This window comes from Amphiura filiformis, chromosome 13 (assembly GCF_039555335.1).
Source record: "Amphiura filiformis chromosome 13, Afil_fr2py, whole genome shotgun sequence".
Classification (NCBI taxonomy): Eukaryota; Metazoa; Echinodermata; class Ophiuroidea; order Amphilepidida; family Amphiuridae; genus Amphiura; species Amphiura filiformis.
In genome coordinates, this window is record NC_092640.1 from 45,927,766 (window position 1) to 45,950,995 (window position 23,230).

The following is a 23,230-nucleotide window of genomic DNA, read 5'->3' on the forward strand; positions in this document are numbered from 1 at the left end:
GAGTTCTGTAGACAAATAGATGTGTTCTGAGCAATTTGAGACCTTACCCTATGACTTGATGAAAAGATACTCCGCTGAATAAAGGTAAGGTTTTAACAAGAGCACCAATGGTGCTGTAGTTCATTTGTTATGGGTTATGGTCAGGAATTGAAATTCATTGTGTTGGTGGTTGTGTGCAGGTTTTATTTGTTATGTTGTTTGTAAGTGCAGTTGTTAATTTTTATTAGTTTGTTGACAGGGCTGTGATAAAGAGTGTATATAAATGTCAAAATGCGGTGTGTGGTGCAAAAGGGCAACCCGCCAAACAGGCACACAGGCCCACTAGATGGGGTCCCTTAAACACACACCAAATAAAAGAACTGAAATTACACAGTAAATAATTGTAAGTTTTACACATTTAAAAAACGTGTGCGGTGTGTATTGCATGGAGATCACTGGCTTGCACGATGCAATGTTGCGCAATTTGTATTGGAAGGTGATTGGTGGCTTGAGTCACCGTTTACCAGAATATGATTGACGAAGAAACATTATTTACTACGAGGCGGTCAACCGTATTTGGCGGTTCTCGGCTGTCACGATTACCTGGCTAATGGTAACTTTACCCACCAAGCTTCATGCTGATGTATTTTTTTTTTTTTTTAAAAAGAGAAGAAGAATTGTCAGCAGCAATTTCTTTTGACCAATAAATAAACAAATTTTATTTGGGCGCTTCGATGATACCCAATCATATTGGAACTATCCCCACTTTTATTAAAGTTATTGAAAGCAACAATGTGTATATAATAGGCCTATGCAGCGCTGCTCTTTACTTCCGGAAGTTACTCCTAAGTATTCTATTACTTGCGAGGGTCGTGTTAAATTTAGCTGCGAGGCCATGGCAAATTAGTCAGAGTAGGGGTGTGTGTGTGTGAAGTTGGGTATATTCTGGTGTAAATGTACGCCAACTAGTACCCACGTAAGCGTCTGAACATGCCTTTTTACATGTTTACCTAAAATACAATTCTGTTCATCAACTGCAACCATTTCCAATTAAGGTGGTACAGGTGTTTAATAGAAACCCAGAAATCCATCATTATATCAAAATTTGGTTTTTTTTATTAGTAGTACATACATGTACTTTAGATATCTTGGAGACAAACATCTAGGTGAGAAGGAAAACTAGAAACAATTATATTGAGGGTTTAGGACCATACACTGCAAACCCAAAGTGCCTATATTTCAGCAAAACGTCTAGAATTGGTTTGGCAGTAACAATGAGTTATTAATTACTAAATATAGGCACCTCGGATAGGCACAAATTTAGACCACTATTTGGGGAGTATACCTCGAATCCAGAGAAGATCAGACCTCAAATGTAGTCTGATAAATACACTCAAAATTAGACACTATCAGCCCAAAACAGCATAGGGTGCATTTTACACATGGGTGGTTCTAGAATAAGAAGCAAACATGGGTATCATTATGGGCTCTTATAAATCATTGCAAAGGAGCAATTTCCAGTTCAGTGAATTAATAAACAATAGCAATTAATAAACATGGATTTGAATGGTGATGTTATTAAAAGTATTATTTGAACAGTAATTTTACATATAGTTGTACAACAATCAACATTGAATAATAGATAGTGATCTTTAGAAAAAGTGTAAAACAAAACATTTGGGCTGGTAAATTGGGAGCTAGCAGACCATGAATGTGTCTATAATTGTTTCCATAGGTAATTTTGTCCAGTATCAGTTTAACAAAGGCTAATAGTCTATTCATAAATCTCCAATACTAGAAGTTTTGCTGATTTTAGACGTTCTGGGTTTGCAGTGATAGCTGCTCCATAGACAGTTGGGTAATTTCTGCATTCTATATTGTACACACTTTACACCTGGCAGCTATTGCAATTTGCAGATATGGTTTTCTTGCCCTAAACCCCTAATGTGTATTTTATCTCTTATACACAAAATTGTAAAAACACATATGGTTTATGCAATAGCTGTCAGGTGCTCTATTTTTAAGATTATGTACAATATAGAATGCAGAAATGGTCAAAATGTCTATAGGGTAGCTATTGCTGCCAGATAAGACCTTCTCCATATCATTAAAACTTTCCCAACATGTTTGCCTCGCCTAATTCAGTGTATTTAATTAGCTCTCAGTTTATTTACTCAGTATTTTATGACTGCTAAGCCTTTATAGTTGTTTACTGGTCCCTCCCAAATCCTCCCAATTGGAAACATTACACATATTAGCACATAGTAGAACCATTGAGTTATTAGTTGGCCTTGGTGCGATATCTATGGACTTGCGAATGTACGGCAAAGCAACCCTGAAAAGCAAACATTGAAGCAATTAAATGCAGCATCTCTTTTACAAAATGCAACAGCATCGCCAGATCAAGGAGTTTGTACAGTGTTTGTAATATGATCAGCACGACAAACAGTCTGCAAAGGAGACTATTCTCTGAAATTTAATACAAATTTTCATCACAAAATGCTCCAAAAATCACACTTCCGGTCCGAATTTTTCTAGCTAAATAAGTAACAATCATGAACAATCATGCAAAGATCGCCCCCTCAAATTACCAGCTCCATTACTCAAACGATGTAGCAAGAGAAAGTAAAAAACATAGAGAAATCTAGACCATAACAATAGTCTCATTTGCGTTGCAAATGAACTAAAAATGACAAACTGAGTTATCACTTCTCCAAAGCGCTTTCCTGCTTCTTTGCAAAACAGATTTACTGTGGCATGACAGATTGAGATTGATTTTGTGGCCTACAACTGAACCCTGTGGTATCCCATAACTAAGTGGGCGAGCTTCGGAGAAATATCCATCAATGTGGACCTGTGTGACCCTGTTGTTAAGATATGAATGCACCCATTTCAGGACCAATGATGGATGTTAGTGAAATGAAATTAGTGAAATATTCAAAAAACTACCTTTGGATGAAAGAGTGAAAAAAATGACCACAAATTTTCCTTGGAAAATTGAGTTTATATGCGTTTCTATGGGGTTGACCCATAATTTTCATGTCAAAAAGGGGGGCCCTGAAATTTTTGAGATCTGTAAAGGGGGGCCCCGAAAAATGCTTGTGATACAAGTGTTTGTGAACGGTCCCTAATTGAATTTTTTTCTCCCCTGGTGTCTTTAAATACCAAATACAATTAACAATTTTATATAGTTATAGGCACCAGGTCTTTAAATTACATTTACATAAGAGGCAATTTTGTGATGAAATTGACACTCAATATGAAAACCAATGAGTTCTGTAGACAAATAGATGTGTTCTGAGCAATTTGAGACCTTACCCTATGACTTGATGAAAAGATACTCCGCTGAATAAAGGTAAGATTTTAAAAATGACAAACTGAGTTATCACTTCTCCAAAGCACTTTCCTGCTACTTTGCAAAACAGATTTACTGTGGCATGACGGATTTAGATTGATTTTGTGGTCACTGTTAGGGTGTTAGAAAAAAGTTCAACTGAAATTTTCTCATTTTTGCCCTTAGTTATTAACCCGTAACCACTTTCAACTGGCTTGGTTGCATTGTCTGCTAAGCTATTTTATTTAGTGGTATGGACTCTCCAGGGCTGATAAAATTTCATTTCCTGGGAAGATAAGCCAAATTTCAATTCAACACAGGGTTTTCTTCAATGCACAAATAGCGCGTATATACACATTCACACACTTTTTGTACCTCTTTAGATCCACAGAAGTGCACAAAATCTTGAAAAAGAACGTGTTCAAATATTCCATGATCTGCGATAGAAGGACCCAAATATTCTCATCTGGGGATGATGGGGTTTATATCTGCCTTCATCTATTAAGCATTGAATCATTTGAATGTCTCTCAAACGAGAAAGTGGTAGTATGGGAGAATGAGACAGTATTATACTTCACTGATAGTAGTTACTCATGAAAAAAAAAAGAATTGTTTTGTCTGAATCCTCCACCCCCTTTAAATTCTTGAGCACCCTGGCGAAAAAAAATTGGGTCAACAATTCAGTGAAATTTAGAAGAACAAAAAAAGTCTTCATAAATAAAATTATCTCCTTGGCAACGTGTTATATACCCCTTCAGAGAAAAAAACTCACTATTGAAAGGGTACAAAAATTGAATACACCCTTTCAGCAAAATGCTTTAAGAAACCCCTGCTCCAAGATAGTAGAATTCCCATAATTTCTAATATATTTCTTACATGGGGAAGGAAAATGTCCTTCCAAATTCTAAAAGTTTGATTCCCCACCTTATCCAGGCATTCCCTCCCCTCCCCAGATTATGAACAGCAGTACTACTAACTATTTCTGATATTATTTTTAAACCTTACCGTTTGGCATCCTTTTTCTCTATTATATCCTCCACCACTGGAACCATATTACTACAGATAAAGAAAACAATTAAAGAATATAAAACAAATACAACTATCCAAGCATATGCTGATAAACTTGAAAGCAACCTATTTTCACCCCTTGTCTAAAATTACACAATTAAAATTACATTTTAACAGGTGTGCTCTAGAACTCTGAAACCCTAACAAATATTTAGCTATTTTTTAACCTACAAAATGACCGATTGAATTTTTCTCAAATCCTGACCAATGTATAGGGATTTAGTTCTCAAATCGGGACCCATGTTTAATTTTTCTTACCTAAAAAATGGCTGATTTGACAGTTTTTGGCCAATTTTTTCTCAAATTGGGACCCATGTTTAGGGATTTTTCTTGCAAAAAAGTGACCCATTAGAGTAGCACATCCCAGTATATCTTCTATGCAAGCCCCCCCCCCCCAGGTCTAAATCAGCATATTGAAATTCTGGTAGGTAAAATGAATGTACATATATTTTTTACTAAGGGTTAACCCACGCTTTGAGATATGGATACTATTTTTTTGGCCATAACCCTAACTTTCCCTGCGCTTTTTAGCTATGAAAAAGGAAAGAAGGAAGGAATAAACAGAGAAGATGAACAAAACGTTATTTGTTTCCCTCGGGGTTTGAACCCCACACTGCAAAAGCACTCCATCGGTGACCAGTAGCCACTGGGTGTTTTGCTGGCCGGGCCAATAAAACTGTATGACTTGAGGTGATTGCATTTTCGCTTCACATGGGATGCAATCATGCATGCATGCCCAGTAGCTTTGTGCTGTTGGGTTTTGTTGCATAAGGGAGGGTAAGGATTAAGAGAAAAATAAAAATAAAAATTAGGTTACTCTTTGGTGATATGACTCACATTATAGGATGAATCTGACAGTTTTTCCAACCCTGAATATGATTCAAGGTAGGGTCAATAGACCTTTTTCCAGGACGTTACAATTAATCAAAATTAACTCCAAGAGACAGCCTGTAGTATATTGGATCTATATGTAAATAATCAATACACACAATTGATGTGAAAAACAGAACTCATCGCTTTTTTCTTAAAGCTGTTCACAAAATTGTTTGTTCAAATGTGATCCCCATAAACTGGTTTTGAACCTACAAAATAGAAAATAAATGAAATTGTTTTGATTCTTTGATCAACATTTCATCACTTGCTTATTTACATTGTGACGTCATGAAAGCAATGAGTATTGCGCGATAGTCACACAAGCATGTCGCAGCGCATCACGCAAACATATCTTTCACATTGGCTTTGCGTTTGCACAAAGATCATTCTGAATGTTGTTTTTACACTGGGCGTCTCTTGAACCCAATTTTAACTGATGACGTCGCTGGAAGAAGGTCTATTAACAGATTAACATGCTTACTTGTGAAATCTGTTAAGACATTGTAGGAGGGCTTTCTGCTCACGGTTACCAACAAGGATCATCATCTCCGTCCGACATAGCTTTATTAAATCATCCAACTGCTGGGGTGCTGATGTTGTACCACTGGAATTCTGGTAAACAGAGAAAACATAACGCAGTAAGATCTGGTCATGCTTGTTGTTTTCTTTGATAAAAATGGTTATTGATCATTCTTGAAGTTCTTTATTATGATTGTATGCTCTTATAAATTACTCCAATACCCTAATCTACACAGTGATTCACCTGTTTAAACTTTGATTTTTAGATTTGAATGAAAATTCCTGAAAATTCCTGTTAATTCCCAAAATTGCTGGTGGAAACTTTCCACTCCGAAAATTCCCGGGAATTTTACAACCCTACTCCATCGGTGACCAGTAGCCACTGGGTGTTTTGCTGGCCAGGCCAATAAAACTGTGTATGCATTTTCGCTTCACATGGGATGCAATCATGCATGCATGCCCAGTAGCTTCGCGCTGTTGTGTTTTGTTGCATAAGGGAGGGTAAGTGTTAAGTAAAGGGTTAAATAAAAATAAAAATTAGATTACTATTTGGTGATGACTCACATTATAGGATGAATCTGACATTTTTTTCCAACCCTGAATATGATTCAAGGTTCACGCATACAAAAAATGTATGTTCTTCCTTGTATTTTAATATTTTAGAAATTCTTTCAGACTCACCAAGTATCTTAATCACATTAGATGGAATAATTTTTTTTTTACTCAAAACAAAATGCTGCATTTTCAGGAATTTGGAAAGAAGGTTTGAAGTTGCCAGAAACATAACCTGTGTGAGCCTACCTAAACCCAGTCTCAAATTGACTCCCTCAATTATACACTGCTTTTACAGAGTACATCAGTTTTTAGTTGTTATTTATCAACAATATTTAGTTGTTATTTAGTCATAAATTCAAATTGTACATAATGCTCACCTGAAACAGGGCCTTTATAAAAAAAAAAAGAGGGAAAAAACTGAAAATGCTCAAAAAATGCTGAAAAACAGCGTAAAATTGGGGTAAAATAGTCTGTTGGGTCAATTTAATTTTGCTAGAAATCAAGTGTCTTTATAACTAGAGACTATGATGCACACCTGCAAGGTATGATAAACCAACATTATCCAAAATAGATTTAATTTTTGTCAGCCATGATAAATCCCTTATCAACTATGGACCTTGCCAAATAGAGACCTAATGCATTATAATGGGCACAATCTGATGTTTCAGTCAATAGAGGTCCGTAGCGGTACAGACACTATACAGAAACACATAATTCCACAGAGTTTAATGTTTTCAACACTGGTGTTATCAAATGAAGTAAACACATGAGTTTAATCGATGAATCCTCCACTTTTAAGCTATTCTTACAAATTTCAATTAAAATTATTACGCATTTGCCTGTATCACTAATGAAGCCCATAACACAATGATCAAACATACCTTCAAACTGTTCAGCATCACCTGTGATATCCTGACATCAAGGCCCTCATGTGCCCTGTGAGCTTGGGTTAAGAGGTTTGGGGCTGAGAGAGCAAAGTGAGAAATGTATAAAACAAGAGTACTGATGGTGCTGCAGCCTCGCCTGAAATGACCATTCACTATTGCCAAAGGGTGATGCCGATGTCTGACATGCCATTTTCAACCAAGTTTCAGTCAAATCAGAACAATTTACAACTTGACCTCAAGATGACTTGACTTCATATGACCTCTGTTTATTCTTTTTCCAATTCAGCTTTCGACATGAAAATTTTGAGTATTTCCTAGTATGTCATTGGTGGTATTTACCAATAAATGCCAATATTTCGCACCAGTTAGTTGTGCCAAACATTCAAATTTACTAGCTTTCCAAGTACTTGCAATGCAAAATTATGAAACATGATCTTCATCCATGGCGTTGTCTTTTTAAAGACATTTCTTGTTACATATCTCCCAAATTAAGAAGTATTTTGACCAATCTCAGTGGCATGGATTTTTGTTTGACATTGGGGGGGGATGAGGTCGGAAATTATTTTTAAAGTTCAGTGAATCCGGCACCTTTTGGCGCTAGAATAAGTTTATGGTATAAATGCACGCGAAAATGTTTGCCATATTGAAGCTAAATTGACGAAATATGGTGCAACATTGGAATAAATTCGTGCGAAGCGGGAAAAATTTGCACTTTTGGGGGCTAACATGGTCAAAAATGAGGTTAATTTGGTCAGAAACCCACATACAGGCGTCAACAATGGGGGAGTTGATTGTATGGACCATCCCCCCTGGTAAAATATTGGGGGGGATTTATCACCCACCCCCTGGGGTCTCGGCTATGACCAACCTTGATAATCAGGTACTGAAATAGTAATGTTTGGCTTAACTCAAATGTAGCATCCACACAATGTTTTTTGGTATTTTCTATTTATCTAAGACCTTCAGATTTAGAATCTAGTGGGAGCCAAAGATTATATAGGGGTAAAAAAATGGAAGGAAATCTAAAACCTCTATTCTGATTTGTTACTTCAGATCTTTGATTAAAGCATGTAATTAACCAATAGGGGAGAAAGCAGTAATGCCCATGGGTTAACCAAACCAAGGGATTCTTTTATGTGTAGGCACCTACATTTGTTCTACTTCTTAATAACCCAAAGGTATGTTTGGGACCTTTGATTGGTCGGCAAGACACATGATACCGGTACTCAAACCTTTGATGTATGATTTGGTACCACCAGCTTTTTAGGTATCGTACTTCATTAAAACTGGATGAATTCGCTAATCGGACATAAGCAAAACACACAATCAGGTATTAGTATGTGTGTACCTACTCACATCAAGTTAGATAATTTTGTTAATTGGATGTTGATTGCACACCTTCATGAATATTGATGGTAACACAGCTTTCAATTTGGTACAGGTCCAGACAATAGAGGAATGGTTTCACTCTGCTGGGATTAACAATGTCAATAGAGGTTATCCATGTTACTCAAGTGTGACTTCTAACAAAAGGCGCTGGTTCCCATAGTATTCCTCATTCAAACCAATTCAATGCATGACCTCAGAGTACCTGCATGACTTTGGCGGGATATTTTGAAACAGTCATGCAGGTACAGGGTTCGGTTTTTGCCGGCAAAAACCTGTTTTTGCCTGCAAAGTGGCAAAAACCTGGCAAAAACTGTTTTTGCCAGTTTTTGCCTGGTTTAAACCGCAAAAATGGCAAAAACTGGCAAAAACTCACATATAGTCATTCAAATATTAAAAAGTGACACAGAAAGCTCATAAACAGTAACACACAACTTTTAATGAATCATTCAACACATTTTTTGTCTCATCAAGTCCTTAAAATGAAAAAGTTTTGAATTTGATAAATGCCACATTTCGATTAATTGCACTTGAGCAATGAAAATGCATGCCTTTAATGTCTTAATATATTACTTATAATAACAAAATCTGGCTTTGTTACACTCAGGAACTTATTTTTGTAACTTAATGAGATGAAAAAATGAACTATAAATCACTTTTTAGTTTTTGCCATTTTTGCCGGCAAAATTGGCAAAAACTGTTTTTGCTAAGTGGTTAAAACCGCAGTTAAAACCACGGTTTTTTCCACCTGCGGCAAAAACCTGCGAACCCTGTGCAGGTACTTCTTTTGAAAATCCTAAACAAGGTATAGCATTCGCTGATAGGATATGCAGCTTATAGAACACGGACAACACCTATTAGATTTCTTGTATATACTCAATGTCATTTTGGTCCACTTGCTGCGACGGTAATTCATCAATATTTCAGATCAAAATTTTTTGAATCAATAACACTAAAAAACTTTTTTTTATTACATTGTTCAAATAACACAAGTTGTTGCAACCGTTTTGTGGCAGCATTTGAAAATGTTTTGCTAAAGTTTGTAAAATGTTGTATAACCCAAAATTTTTAAATTGTGGGTTATTTAAAAATGCTTTCTGGCAACCTTAAATCATCCATTTTGAAAATGTTACAAAAACATTTTCTGTTTTTTGGATTGCTTCACTCACCTGATGCTACATTAATTTCACCTCTTTCCAATCCATCCACGGCCCTAAGAAATCCCCCATCAGCATGCAAGTTGTATGCAAATTTTGTGTCACTTTTTTCTTTCTGTTTTTTTCTTGGTACCGGTACATCTTTTTCTAAGGACGCCTGTTTCTTGGCACTTTCTTCCTTCTGTTTTCTTCTTGGGGTGGCTTTTTCTAATGTTGCCTGCTTTGTGGTAGTTTCTTCTTTCTGTTCTTTTCTTGCTGTGTCTAATGTTGCCTGCCTAGTGGTACTTTCTTTCTTCTGTTCTTTTCTTGCTGTGTCTTTTTCTTTTTGCTTTTTGACTACCCATCTGGAAAGAGAAAAAAACGAGCTTTAAGCATATAATCAAAAATATATTACAGCCCTAAGAAATCATACATTAGATTTGTCCCACTTTCCCCTGTCAAAATAAGGTATAAGAAAAATGTCTAGCTCTATGACAAATAAAACACAATATTTTTAAACAAATTTCTGGGGGAAAATCCTGGTGCGGCTGCAGTATTAATTAGGCAATTCTGTAACACTTTCTTCATCAGATCTGTCCTTTTTTCATGTGCCTTTAGCCAAGGATGCTTGTGTTTTTGCTACCAGTAAAGAAGTGGGCATGTTATGCACCACTGCAATTTGTATCAATAAAGAATACCAAGGAAATTGAGCAAAAAATTGAATTTGTGGATACCAGAAGAAGTCCCTATTCTGAACTAAGAGTAGATAAAGCTGGATACATAACATTTTAATTACTTTGCTTCTATTGAACAGCTAGCAAATGTATGTTAATTCAATATGTCCCTGGCTGTTCAATAGAAGCAACAGTAATTAAAATATACAACTTGATCCAGCTTTGATAAAAACACCTCAGAATTTTTAACCTTTTTTTGTTTTTGAAATAGCAGTATTTCACTAGTTCTTTAAACCCTTATCAAATTGATTCTCAGTAATATATATATATATATATATATCCAGTGAAAAGTATGCAATCACAAAGGTAGAGAGTGCTCGATGTCCGAAAACAGAGCTAATAATATTCCATAAGGGTTGAACTTGGCTTAATACATTACACTACAGTTCTGTTTCAGATGACAGACATTAAAACCCTGCCACACTCCTCAGGTGCATTTGTATAACTGGCAAAGGCCCTAGATGAGAGAAATGCTTGGTTGAAAAAAGTTGAAAAAAGTTTATACACACTATTGATCAAGTGTAAAAAAGGTTCAAACACTTAGTTATTACACAACAAAAACTTCCTCCTGTGCCTGCAGGCCGTGACAAATTCACTTCTACTGTTTAGAGTGCATAATTCAGGGTGGCACATAATAACAAATTTTTCATATAAACATAAATTACATCTCTTAGAGATGTTTGTATATATTTTACAACGTTTGATGATTTTCCATTTGATGGAGTATTGCACATTTGATTCTTTAAAAGTCCATATGTATTTACTTAGTTCAGTACTGTTTTTATATTTGATGTTTCTGAATGAGCTTGTATGATTTCTGTATCTAGTTTTGAATTGATTTTCTGTTAGGCCGGCGTGGGTGTCCTGCTTGGCGATGGCGGATCGGATCTGGTGACAGTTGCTTGGTATATGATTGAGTCAGTGAGACATTTGCCCTCCAAAGGGCATTCGACTTTCTTGCGGCAATTACAGTTGCTTGACTTTGGTGTGGTATCTGTGGGCTGTGCTTTTGCAAGTGTTGATTTGTTGTGCATGTCAATGACCGATTTTAAGTTAGGCATGCAAGAATAGCTTAGCTTCAGTGCATTTCTGTTAAAGATCTTATGCAGCACATGGGTCTTGGGAAATGATTGATTGATTGCTTGGAAGAATTGATGTCCGATGTTGGTGGAGACATTGCAGCTGTAGGGGGGGTTGAACCAAATAATTTTTCTATGACGCGGCGCTTTTCTTTTGGTGGTTCTGGATTGAAATTAAGTTCGTAATCATAACCAGAATTCCTCAGGGCTTCCTGGTATGGTGGCGTGGCAGCATCGAGCGATTCCTTATCAGGCGAGATGGAAGAGAGTCTTCTGTTGATGGATGCTGGGATGTTGCGCAATATAGATGGTGGGTGATTACTTTGGTGATGAACGTACAGGGGTACATTGTTTGGTTTGTTGCATGGTTTGAAGACTCCTGTGCTTAAGTCCAGCGTTATATCTAGGTAGTCAACTGTTTTCTTATTTGCTTCTATAGTCAGGATTAAGTTGTGATCATGAAAAACCTTGCAGATTTCCTTCTTGATTATATCTATCTTTCTGGGTGACTCATTAAACACTGCCAGGCCGTCATCTCGGTAAAGGCCTATTTGGTTACCGTACTTCTGCAAGCTTGGATAGAAGATAGAGCCCACCAACTCACACGTTTGGCACCATCATGACTCCCCATTGTTACATCAAAGAGGGAGTCAGAGTTTCTTTAGCGCCATGGGGAATTTTTGTGGAAGACCAGGGTTTGTTTGGCTTGGATGATGATGTCCTATTCCTCGTCAGTGATTGTGTCGTACTTTGAAGCAAATTTAAGGGATTGCCTTAATAAGTCAACTATATCGAAACATATGAACGAGTGGTTTGCCTTGTTTGGTATGCCCTTGTACCATTCTATAACAGATTGCGTGCTCTTCCATTGGTTGACATTGGTGGCGCTATAACTTTGCGATTTATTCTTTCCAGTATCTGTTTGCTTATGATGCCAATGTCTGATTTTGATGGATTGATGAGTCTGGTTTTGGGGTTGTTACTAAAGTTTGGTTTGTATCTTTCAAAGTTAGGAATGAATCCTTCTGTGCAATGTAATCTATCCTGTCAGATAAGTCCAGTTTTTTGGCTGTCTTTTTCTCATTACTCACGATTTTTGATGTCGCTGTTTCACGGGTTTTCCTATATGATTGTGTGACGTTTGATTCCATGAGATTATTGTATGCGGGTGCTTCCATGCGATAAAAGTTGGTGGTTTTATCTGCAGGTACATACACTTTGTTATCCTTTTCAATGTTGTTGACATTACGTGATATTTCCTTTTGGAAGTCATTGCTGTGTTGGTTGAACGTAACATTTTGAACAAGAGTCTGCATTTTGTTCTCAAATTCGCTCATTTCAGGGACAGGCATTGGTGTTTTGGTGGTGTTAAAACCAAATGTTTCCTTTTGTGGTGGTGAGGCATCTGGATTTAAAAAGAAAAATGCCTTCCATCTCATGCGTTGTAAGAGAGATTCAGTTTTTTCAATCAAGCATCGCATATAATCCTCGGGTTTTGCCATCGGGATGTTCTTAGTAGAGTGTCCGAAGTTCATTTGTTCCATAGTGATCACAAAAGAGTGCTCAACAGTTAAGGAGCGATATATATTTAATGTCAGACTCATCAATCCATCAAAATCAGACATTGGCATCATAAGCAAACAGATACTGGAAAGAATAAATCGCAAAGTTATAGCGGCCACCAATGTCAACCAATGGAAGAGCACGCAATCTGTTATAGAATGGTACAAGGGCATACCAAACAAGGCAAACCACTCGTTCATATGTTTCGATATAGTTGACTTATTAAGGCAAGCCCTTAAATTTGCTTCAAAGTACGACACAATCACTGACGAGGAACAGGACATCATCATCCAAGCCAAACAAACCCTGGTCTTCCACAAAAATTCCCCATGGCGCAAAGAAACTCTGACTCCCTCTTTGATGTAACAATGGGGAGTCATGATGGTGCCGAAACGCGTGAGTTGGTGGGCTCCTATCTTCTATCCAAGCTTGCGCAGAAGTACGGTAACCAAATAGGCCTTTACCGAGATGACGGCCTGGCAGTGTTTAATGAGTCACCCAGAAAGATAGATATAATCAAGAAGGAAATCTGCAAGGTTTTTCATGATCACAACTTAATCCTGACTATAGAAGCAAATAAGAAAACAGTTGACTACCTAGATATAACGCTGGACTTAAGCACAGGAGTCTTCAAACCATTCAACAAACCAAACAATGTACCCCTGTACGCTCATCACCAAAGTAATCACCCGCCATCTATATTGCGCAACATCCCAGCATCCATCAACAGAAGACTCTCTTCCATCTCGCCTGATAAGGAATCGCTCGATGCTGCCACGCCACCATACCAGAAAGCCCTGAGGAATTCTGGTTATGATTACAAACTTAATTTCAATCCAGAACCACCAAAAGAAAAGCGCCCGCGTCATAGAAAAATAATTTGGTTCAACCCCCTACAGCTGCAATGTCTCCACCAACATCGGACATCAATTCTTCCAAGCAATCAATCAATCATTTCCCAAGACCCATGTGCTGCATAAGATCTTTAACAGAAATACACTAAAGCTAAGCTATTCTTGCATGCCTAACTTAAAATCGGTCATTGACATGCACAACAAATCAACACTTGCAAAAGCACAGCCCACAGATACCACACCAAAGTCAAGCAACTGTAATTGCCGCAAGAAAGTCGAATGCCCTTTGGAGGGCAAATGTCTCACTGACTCAATCATATACCAAGCAACTGTCACCAGATCCGATACCGCCAAGCAGGACACCTACGCCGCCTAACAGAAAATCAATTCAAAACTAGATACAGAAATCATACAAGCTCATTCAGAAACATCAAATATAAAAACAGTACTGAACTAAGTAAATACATATGGACTTTAAAAGAATCAAATGTACAATACTCCATCAAATGGAAAATCATCAAACGTTGTAGGCCATATACAAACATCTCTAAGAGATGTAATTTATGTTTATATGAAAAATTTGTTATTATGTGCCACCCTGAATTATGCACTCTAAACAGTAGAAGTGAATTTGTCACGGCCTGCAGGCACAGGAGGAAGTTTTTGTTGTGTAATTGTGTAATAACTAAGTGTTTGAACATTTTTTACACTTGATCAATAGTGTGTATAAACTTTTTTCAACTTTTTTCAACCAAGCATTTCTCTCATCTAGGGCCTTTGCCAGTTATACAAATTATGCACCTGAGGAGTGTGGCAGGGTTTTAATGTCTGTCGTACGAAACAGAACTGTAGTGTAATGTATTAAGCCAAGTTCAACCCTTATGGAATATATATATATATATATATATCACATCATTTATTGAGCGCTATATCAAAAATTACCACAGCGCTGTACAATAGCAAATAACATGGTTAAAAACACAATAACATAAAATTATACAGCAAAAATAAATATCACTTACATGTACAACAATAATTATTAAAAAGCAACACGATAAATCATCAATAGACCCTATTAACATGATTAAGATACAAGAAGTACAATTTAAAAAAAACCAAAGCAAATAATCTCATTGATCTACGCAACTTTTAAAACTAATTTTGAAAGTCAATGCATCTTTTTGAATGCAAAACACACATTGTATGATGCACTAAATTCAGTGATTCCTACTTGGCGCTAGACAATTTAACTACTTAGCAAGAGACATCAACTTTATAGTACAGTTGCAGCCAGTTTACAAACCTGTCCAATTTATTAGTATACGTAGCAATATTTCTCTGCAGCTCTGTCTTGAGTGGATCCTTTTTTGGCATGCGATTTATGACTTGCTCGAATACATGCAACAGGTCTTGACGGGATATTTCATGACATCCTGTGTATGACAAATAAAAAGAAAAGAAAATGAAGAGTTAATTTATTTTCAATGCACAATATACGCTTAATCTAGAGGTCTCATCACAAACCTCTGATGGATATTTCAGAAACAACACAATAATTTTTTTTTCAACAATTTTATATTTTATCTGTAGGAGACCTTCGTTTATATGGAGCTCAGTTACTTGCTCTCCTGGGATAACCAAGGAGGAGTTGTTTGATGACGTAAAATCGATAATATGTTACGTATAATATCTGGTAGAAATATATTATCGATTTTAACGTCATCAAACATTCGTTAGAACTTAAACATTACTGGAAATAGAATGGCAATAGATTAAATAACATAGATATATATGTTACATACAATATTGTACGTCTGATAAAAAGTCTGCATACTGCTAAATGCAAAGCTTCACCTAATTTCATGCAACAAAAACCGGTGGACCATCATATCACCTATAGAACCTATCCAATAACCAGATCGGTATAACAATTGAAATGGCAGGACAGATTGGTGGACAGATTTTTTTGCTAAATTTGATAGGGTCTATGCCCTAAGTTAAGAATGGACCGTCCCACTCGATTTGTGAAAAGGTCCCGAACCCTTTTGGTGGACCCAAGTAACTGCCTAAAATGAGGCAAAATTGAAAAGAAATGAGGTTTTAAATAATTGAACTTTGGAATTTGAAAATGTAAATCACCAGGGTTGTCACTACGCCGGACGGGGCCGGACGGCACTGTCCGGGGCCGTCCGGCACTCACCAAAAAATAAAAAAATAAATAAAATAAAATAAATAAATAATTTAAATTTTTTTTACATTTCCGGAAGTGGATGACGATATTTCATCATAAAAAGAGCAAGAATTTTTTTTTAGTGGGGTGGTACCCTCAAAGCCTATTCCCCAATCCCTAGCGTTCACTAAAAAGATAGTGCGAGGCGCGAGAGCTTCGCTCGCTACGCTTCGCCTTCAATATTTTAACCAGTACTTTTTTGGTCCTGGTGACAACCCTGTAAGTGTAAATCACGTTGGGTCTAAGGCTGTGCTGACACTTTTCTTTGATGAGTTTGACCACATTTTTTTATTTTTTCAAATATCTTAAAAATACAAGAATCTAAGCTAATTGAACAGACAGTAGTTGTTTGTATTGTGTAATATGCCAAAATATGGTCAATTGTCATAAATATTGTGATCTTGTTTCTGTTTACACTTTGGGTTGCTAGATGCAATGGAGTGGCAGCACTGTTTGGGATTCACTATAAATAAGGTCGTGCGTCATGAATTGGGGGCCAAACGCGTTACATGCTCAAAATTAGAAAAATAATCACGCTTTCACACAAAAATGATTGCAATTCATCCCATATTTGTCAGAAACATAGTTTTTATATCATCATAAAGCTGAAAGTGTAAGGAAGACAACTGTGCAACTTTTAAGTTGATATACAGGGTGCCACAAATATCATATATGGTGGAAAAGTATTCGCCGAGGAGGACAATTTTGACCTCCTCGTTTGTTTACAAACAGAGAGGTTCTAGACAAAAGGCCTGCCAAAATTGTTCCGCTTGTCCAAATACTCAAGTATCAAAAGGATGGTCCACAATAGAGTGATTCACGCAACATGAATAGGGGATTAAAAAACTGTGAAGTAGGACCATGTGCTTCTTTTGTCCAATTTGGCATCAAGATTTCGAATGCAAACAGTTCAGACCCAGAACACGATCATGTCAGAAATTAATATTTTGTTCTGGGTCTGATTCTTCGGACTATACGTCGAACAACTGAGTACATGCACAACGTGTGGACCAATATATTTTTGTAAACATTTTAGGCCTATAACAAAATGTATATTTTCAGTACAATTGTACAACTATCGTTTCTACCCTATGACCTATAAAAGTTAACTGTTATCAAAGTGTCCGCAAAAAACTGGTCATCGCAAGTATCTTTGATGCTGAAAACTAAGGATATTCATGCAGGGACAGGCCGAAAACCTTACCTCGATCGTAAAACCCAGCCCATGCATGTCATAAATAATTCATTATTCCATTGTGTAAATGTCAGTGATTGTGTCCATGTATTGTTATTGCACCTGCGAGTGCAGTTGTCACGCTGAATTTATACTCGATCGCTGGATCACCACGTGAATTCGCCTCTCGAAAACCTCTACGAGGTTGTTAAGCATCGAGCACGCTGACTGGCTTAGCAATTATCAAAGTAGTTTTGTAAACCAATCAGGTTAGACATACTTTACTGGCGGGTCACATTAATTAAGGCTGTCGCGTTCATTGATTGGCTTATGATTGTAATTAATAGTTTTTGCAACCAATCACAAAACAGGTTATATGGCGCCCGCCGCCCGGCCGTCAGAAATTTTACACACGTCCATGATGACGTCATGCCCCAGCGCCACAAGGTGGAGGCTTTGTTTTTCTGCAAAAGCGAGCGAGTGGTATGAAGTCAGTTTCACACCTGTGATTTAATGAAGCACATCATAAAATCTCTGAGCACATCCACAGCGCATTTGACAGATAAAAATGAGATTTGCAATTCTGAACAACGGGATTCCATGAAATTGACAATTACAGTTATTCTGCAGGATAGGTAATAATTAACAGCTGGTCTGCTTTATTTGAAGTGCATATTGAAGTTTGTAAGTTTGTGACTTCGTATGTCATGTGCAATTGATATTACAAAAATACATGAAGCTTAAATTGGCACGCTTTCCTGCAATTTGTCTGTCGCTTCCGAGAATTATTTGAGGTTCTGGGCACGTCCCGGGGGGGGCGGGGGAACTCACATTTCCCAGCTATACGGGTATGTGCCGCGGCGACGACCCCCTTTATCAGAGCCGCTAGCCGTTCCTTAGACCCTCTGAATTCATTGATTGCCCGCTCTGAAGCCCCGAAATTTTTCTAGCCGTTCCATCTAGACCCTCAGATCATCGATTTCCGCTCTCATTGGCATCTTGATAGGCGTGTTTTCTGTCCTACTATTTCAAGCCCAAAAGCTTCTTTTGCGAGCCCAAAAACTTCAAAGGGAATTTTCCATAAATTTCTTCCCCATTGAAACACATTGTAAGGAATAAGGTGAACTTTGGGCGGGATTTTGGGCTCCTTTTAGTAGTGGCAACACTAGTTGGTTGTTTGTAAACAGTGATTGCAGCACTGCCGAGTGCCTGCCGACGCCTCCAGCTGATGAACATTTTGCTAGAAATAAATGATTTTGAGATCTCTTTTGGGAATAAAATTGCCAAATATGAGGAAAAGTACCTCAAATAATTATGTACACATCCTTGCAGCTGGCCATAACAGTGAATTAAAAGGTAATTTACGATCTACTGGTCTAGTGGAATGGTGTCAAATTCTGCAAATTCAGTCAATCATCTCATCAAAGATACTCAATATCTTTGCTCTCATGCAGTTCAATGTAGGCCTACGGTAGTGGAAATGTTTTTCTTTTCGGCACTGAAAAAAATATTCTTGTGGGTTTGTTTTTATGGTGGGCTTTTATGTAATGCTGCTAGCTGCTGCTATAATTAACAGTAGGCTATGTGACCCCGGAGTGACGTCACAAGCCGTTGACCTCCGTTGACAACAAATCCGATTCAGAAGTCAAATTTGTAGTTTTCTGTGGTTTGTCCCTTTTCAAATCGTCCAAAATACTACCATTTCTATAACTTCTCGACATGGGGCCTCCAGCCAACAACAAAAATAAAGACTCTCCTCTACATGTTCATGTGTTCAGCTTCACATAAAATGCAATTTTCGCCACGTATTTAACCCTTATTTTACCGAAATCGGCCCGAAATATGCTTGATTCGAGGTCAAAACAAAATGTCAACAAACTGAATCAGCCTCTGTTACAAGTCTTCAACTAGTCGCACTGCTCCACGGTCTATTGTGGGTTGAAAAGCGTAAGTGTAGGCACTGTAGCGTCATGTAAAATTTGTTCGAGCATATTCTCTAACACGTAAATGCTTTAGCATTTACTGTTAGAGATGGCTACTATGTCATCCTTGTGCATAGTCCGGTTCATAAAATTGTACCGGAACGTAAACATGCTTCATAGTTCACAAACACACTTCATAAGCGTGTCATTATAAGCTTTATACTATTTCATATATTACGCCGTACCTTTTTACATTTTCGATACTTACGATCCTAAAAATTGGAAGCAAATATAAGCTGATTTTTGCTGACTGCACAGCCGACGAAAAGATGGCAGAAATTTAACCTCAACCTGTAGGGGCATTTGACGCAGGTAAATATTCATGAATAATGACTGGGAGGTCATAGGCTAACAGATTCTATAGATGAGAGTATCTTTACCACGTGAGCTTACTTGACGTGACCTGACCTTAGATTGCTGCCCTCAGTCAGGCGGCGGATGACATGCATGATGATGATAGAGAGAGACGGCAAAACTGCTAAGCCGTATGCACATGATGGCACTTTCCACACAAGTGCGATGAATTTCGCAGCTGCCGTGATCACTGATACGCGCCATTCAATTTGCACACTGAGTGATCGGAGCCTAACCAACACGGCGAATTACGTGAGAGTGACTCTCATCCAGTAATAATCAAATTTTACAGTATTTAATTAATTTGAAGGTTATTTTTGTAGGGTTCATTATCGAACCCCAACGGTTTCAGCTTGTATTAATTAACATAGGCCTACTTGTTTGTGATATTTTAAGCGTTTTTTTAAATTTCAAAATAATCCCATTCAATTACACGGCTGACAAAGCAAATTTACTGAATTTAGAGATTGCACGGCGTTCACCACCTGCATCTCTCTGACCTTTTATGCTGGTTTCATACTACCCTGCCGCTTGCCACTGAGCGGCGTGGCGCCACGCGCATTGCAGACAAACGGACACAATAAAGGCTTGCCATTGGTTGAAACGCCCTGGCAAGTATGCTGGAGGCTTTACTTGAATTACTTCCTGACAAAATGGTGACGCTAGCCGATCGCTGGAAAATATTGGAGCAATTTCTCCAGAAATAGTAATGAAATATTTACCTAAATGCACCTGAAATGACACATAGGACTGAGAATTACGTCAACAACTCGCATAGTAACAAATTGGTAGGTAAAGCTACGTACAATGAGGTATTTAGGGGTATTTCAGAATTGCCTATTGTTATTACAATGACATTACGTAACGGTAAGCTTACGTAATTTGTTTACCGACCGATATCACGGGCAAAGGAACACTAGCCACGAATGCGAGGGCATCCGTGAGCAAATTCGTGGCTAGTGTTTCTCGAGCAATGTAAAATAAGTACCCGGATGGCCGGGGTCACCTATACAGGCTAGCATAGATTGTAGGTCTGCAGGGTCTAGTAATATAGGGTATATTGCTGATCCATTAATTATCCTTTTCTGGTGCATTGTGGGATAGAAAAGGGAGCAAATTAGCGATCGATTTGCCCCCTTTTCAATCCCACAATGCACCAGAAAAGGATAATTAATGGATCAGCAATATACCCTATTGATTAGAATGCTGTTTTGCTTTGCTAAGAATTTTCATCGTAATAGGCCAAACCGACCTATTTTGCATTTATAATGGTTTTCCTGATTTAATAATTTAATGCACAATTCAAAGTGAAATCGATTCCATCAAAAATCTGTGGCAAAAACGCAACGAAATTGAACCCTGGTTTGGCCTGCATGGTTTAGTTGCCGAGATTTTTCAGATTTTGGTGGTTGATCAGTTCCCAACCCCCATTTTTGACCGGCCGATCAGTTCCCTAGACCCCCCCTTTTGACCGGCCGATCAGTTCCTTAGACCTCAAGTTCGAAACTGGCTGTGGCACGTCACATCGCAAGTGTGACGTGACCTCGCTGGGCATAATTCGGACTAGTCTAATTGTACAAAATAGTTATAGGCCTAAAATTATGTGCACAAAAATGTGCTTCCGTACATTACGCAAATCCATGAATCTTGGGATGTTAATACACACATATAGTCATAATCCATGATATGTCCATGCAATGCACATGAATCAATATGCGTGAGTACGACCAGGGTATTTTACCAGAAGACTGGCGCAGAGCAAATATAGCTTCCATCTTTAAAAAGGGCTCAAAGAGTGACCCTGCAAATTACCGCCGGTTTCACTAACCTCGTGTGTTGTAAATTGATGGAGCATATCCTGGACAGCCAACTTATGAAGTATTTAACAGCAAACTCAATCATCACTGATTTCCAACACGCTTTTAGAAGCGGCAGATCGTCTTGAAACGCAGTTAATCGCCACGATTCACGACCTGACTGAAGCACACAACGACAAAAAGACTTGTGATATTGCTATACTTGATTTTAGCAAAGCATTCGATGTAGTTCCGCACCGTAGGCTATTACAGAAGCTAAACTACTATGGGGTTAGAAATAAAACGCTCAACTGGATTGAATCCTTTCTCACAAACCGTCACCAAAGGACTGTTGTGAATGGGAAAACATCAGATTGGATGCCTGTATTGAGTGGTATCCCACAAGGCACAGTATTGGGGCCTCACCTGTTCATACTCTTTATTAATGACATCACGGACTCCGTAAAAGCGACGCGCAAGATTATTCGCTGATGATTGCATTATCTACCGTACTATCTCAGACCAGAAGGATGAAGAGTCTCTTCAACAAGACCTGAATAGCCTGGTAAATTGGGCTGATAAATGGGGCATGAAATTCAATGCCAAGAAAATGCAATGTCATGAGAATATCAAGACAAAGAACTCCAGGGAGTGCAAACTACACCATGATGGGGAACATCTTCAAGAAGTTACAAATCATCAGTATCTAGGCGTGCATATTGAAAACAATCTCAAATGGAACAAGCAAACAAAACATGCTTCTACTAAGGCAACAAAAGTGCTCAATTTCATCAGGAGGAACTTTTATAACTGCTCCAAAGGTGTTAAAGAGAAGCTGTATCTAACCTTGGTTAGACCACACCTCGAGTATGCCTCGATAGCATGTAATCCAGTCACAAAAGAAAACACAAAACTCCTCGAAATGGTGCAAAAGACGCAGCTGCACGCTTTGTCTTAGGAGACTATGGAAGAAAATCAAGTGTGAACAATATGCTTCAAACCTTAAATTGGAACACTTTGGAGCAGAGACGTGAAAAGCAACGTTTATGTGCTTTTCACAAAATAATTCATGGTGGATTTGAGCTTGAATTGAATAGATACACCACCAAGAAAGTTGACAGACCAAGACGGACGCACAACCAACAATACCAGAGCAACTCTAATTTCATCACAACAAGCCAGTTCGCTACATCATTTTTCCCCTTACAATTTCATCTTGGAACCAATTACCCCAATCGACTGTAGACATCAAAACAACTGAACCCTTTAAACAAGCTATTTCAGAAGTGGACCAGACCTCAACGACGACGACCAGAAGTAAACATTAGCGCCCCACACTCTCGTCAGCCCTGTGTTTCACTTCCACGAGGAGGTCTACGGGGAGAAATTCTACAAGGTACAAGGTACAAGGTACAAGGAGTGTCCGTGAGTGAAGACTGAAGTGAAGAGAAGTGAGTGAGTGATTCCAGTCTGATGATTGGAAAATAAAGCTTTATATTTCACGAAATGAAGGACAACAGGTTAAATACCTTGAGATTCGACTAGCTTTTTAGCTATTGCATAGACAAATTTATTTGCTTTCTGCTCCATGTTGGTGGAATTCTGTTTTTTTATAGTTTAAAGTTTAACGCGAACAGCAAACTCGTCTTGCTCGTTGCAGAAGACATTGCGAAAACAACACTAGCACATGGATATCTGCGTTCCTAACAACTAAGTAACACCTTCGT

The 23,230-nt window shown here is 38.0% G+C and overlaps 1 protein-coding gene across 1 annotated transcript; it reads right to left on the reverse strand.

The window, feature by feature from the left end:
- Positions 1 to 2,178: 2,178 nt before the first annotated feature.
- LOC140167714 (uncharacterized) lies at positions 2,179 to 23,166 on the reverse strand. Its single transcript, XM_072191010.1, has 7 exons — positions 23,033 to 23,166; positions 15,271 to 15,400; positions 9,771 to 10,102; positions 7,210 to 7,292; positions 5,736 to 5,866; positions 4,319 to 4,369; positions 2,179 to 2,314 (listed from the first exon to the last, which is right to left on the reverse strand). Exons 1-7 carry the CDS (start codon positions 23,091 to 23,093, stop codon positions 2,179 to 2,181), a joined length of 924 nt encoding a protein of 307 aa, XP_072047111.1. The 5' UTR covers positions 23,094 to 23,166.
- Between the last annotated feature and the right edge of the window lie 64 nt (positions 23,167 to 23,230).

Excerpts from the sequence above, each read along its gene's own strand:
- LOC140167714 (XM_072191010.1), bottom strand. The coding sequence starts at position 23,093 with ATGGAGCAGAAAGCAAATAAATTTGTCTATGCAATAGCTAAAAAGCTA. Across the intron at positions 15,401-23,032 it reads AAAGCTAGTCGAATCTCAAG|GATGTCATGAAATATCCCGT; the intron begins GTATTTAACCTG and ends TGTCATACACAG. Across the intron at positions 10,103-15,270 it reads TATACTAATAAATTGGACAG|ATGGGTAGTCAAAAAGCAAA; the intron begins GTTTGTAAACTG and ends TTCTCTTTCCAG.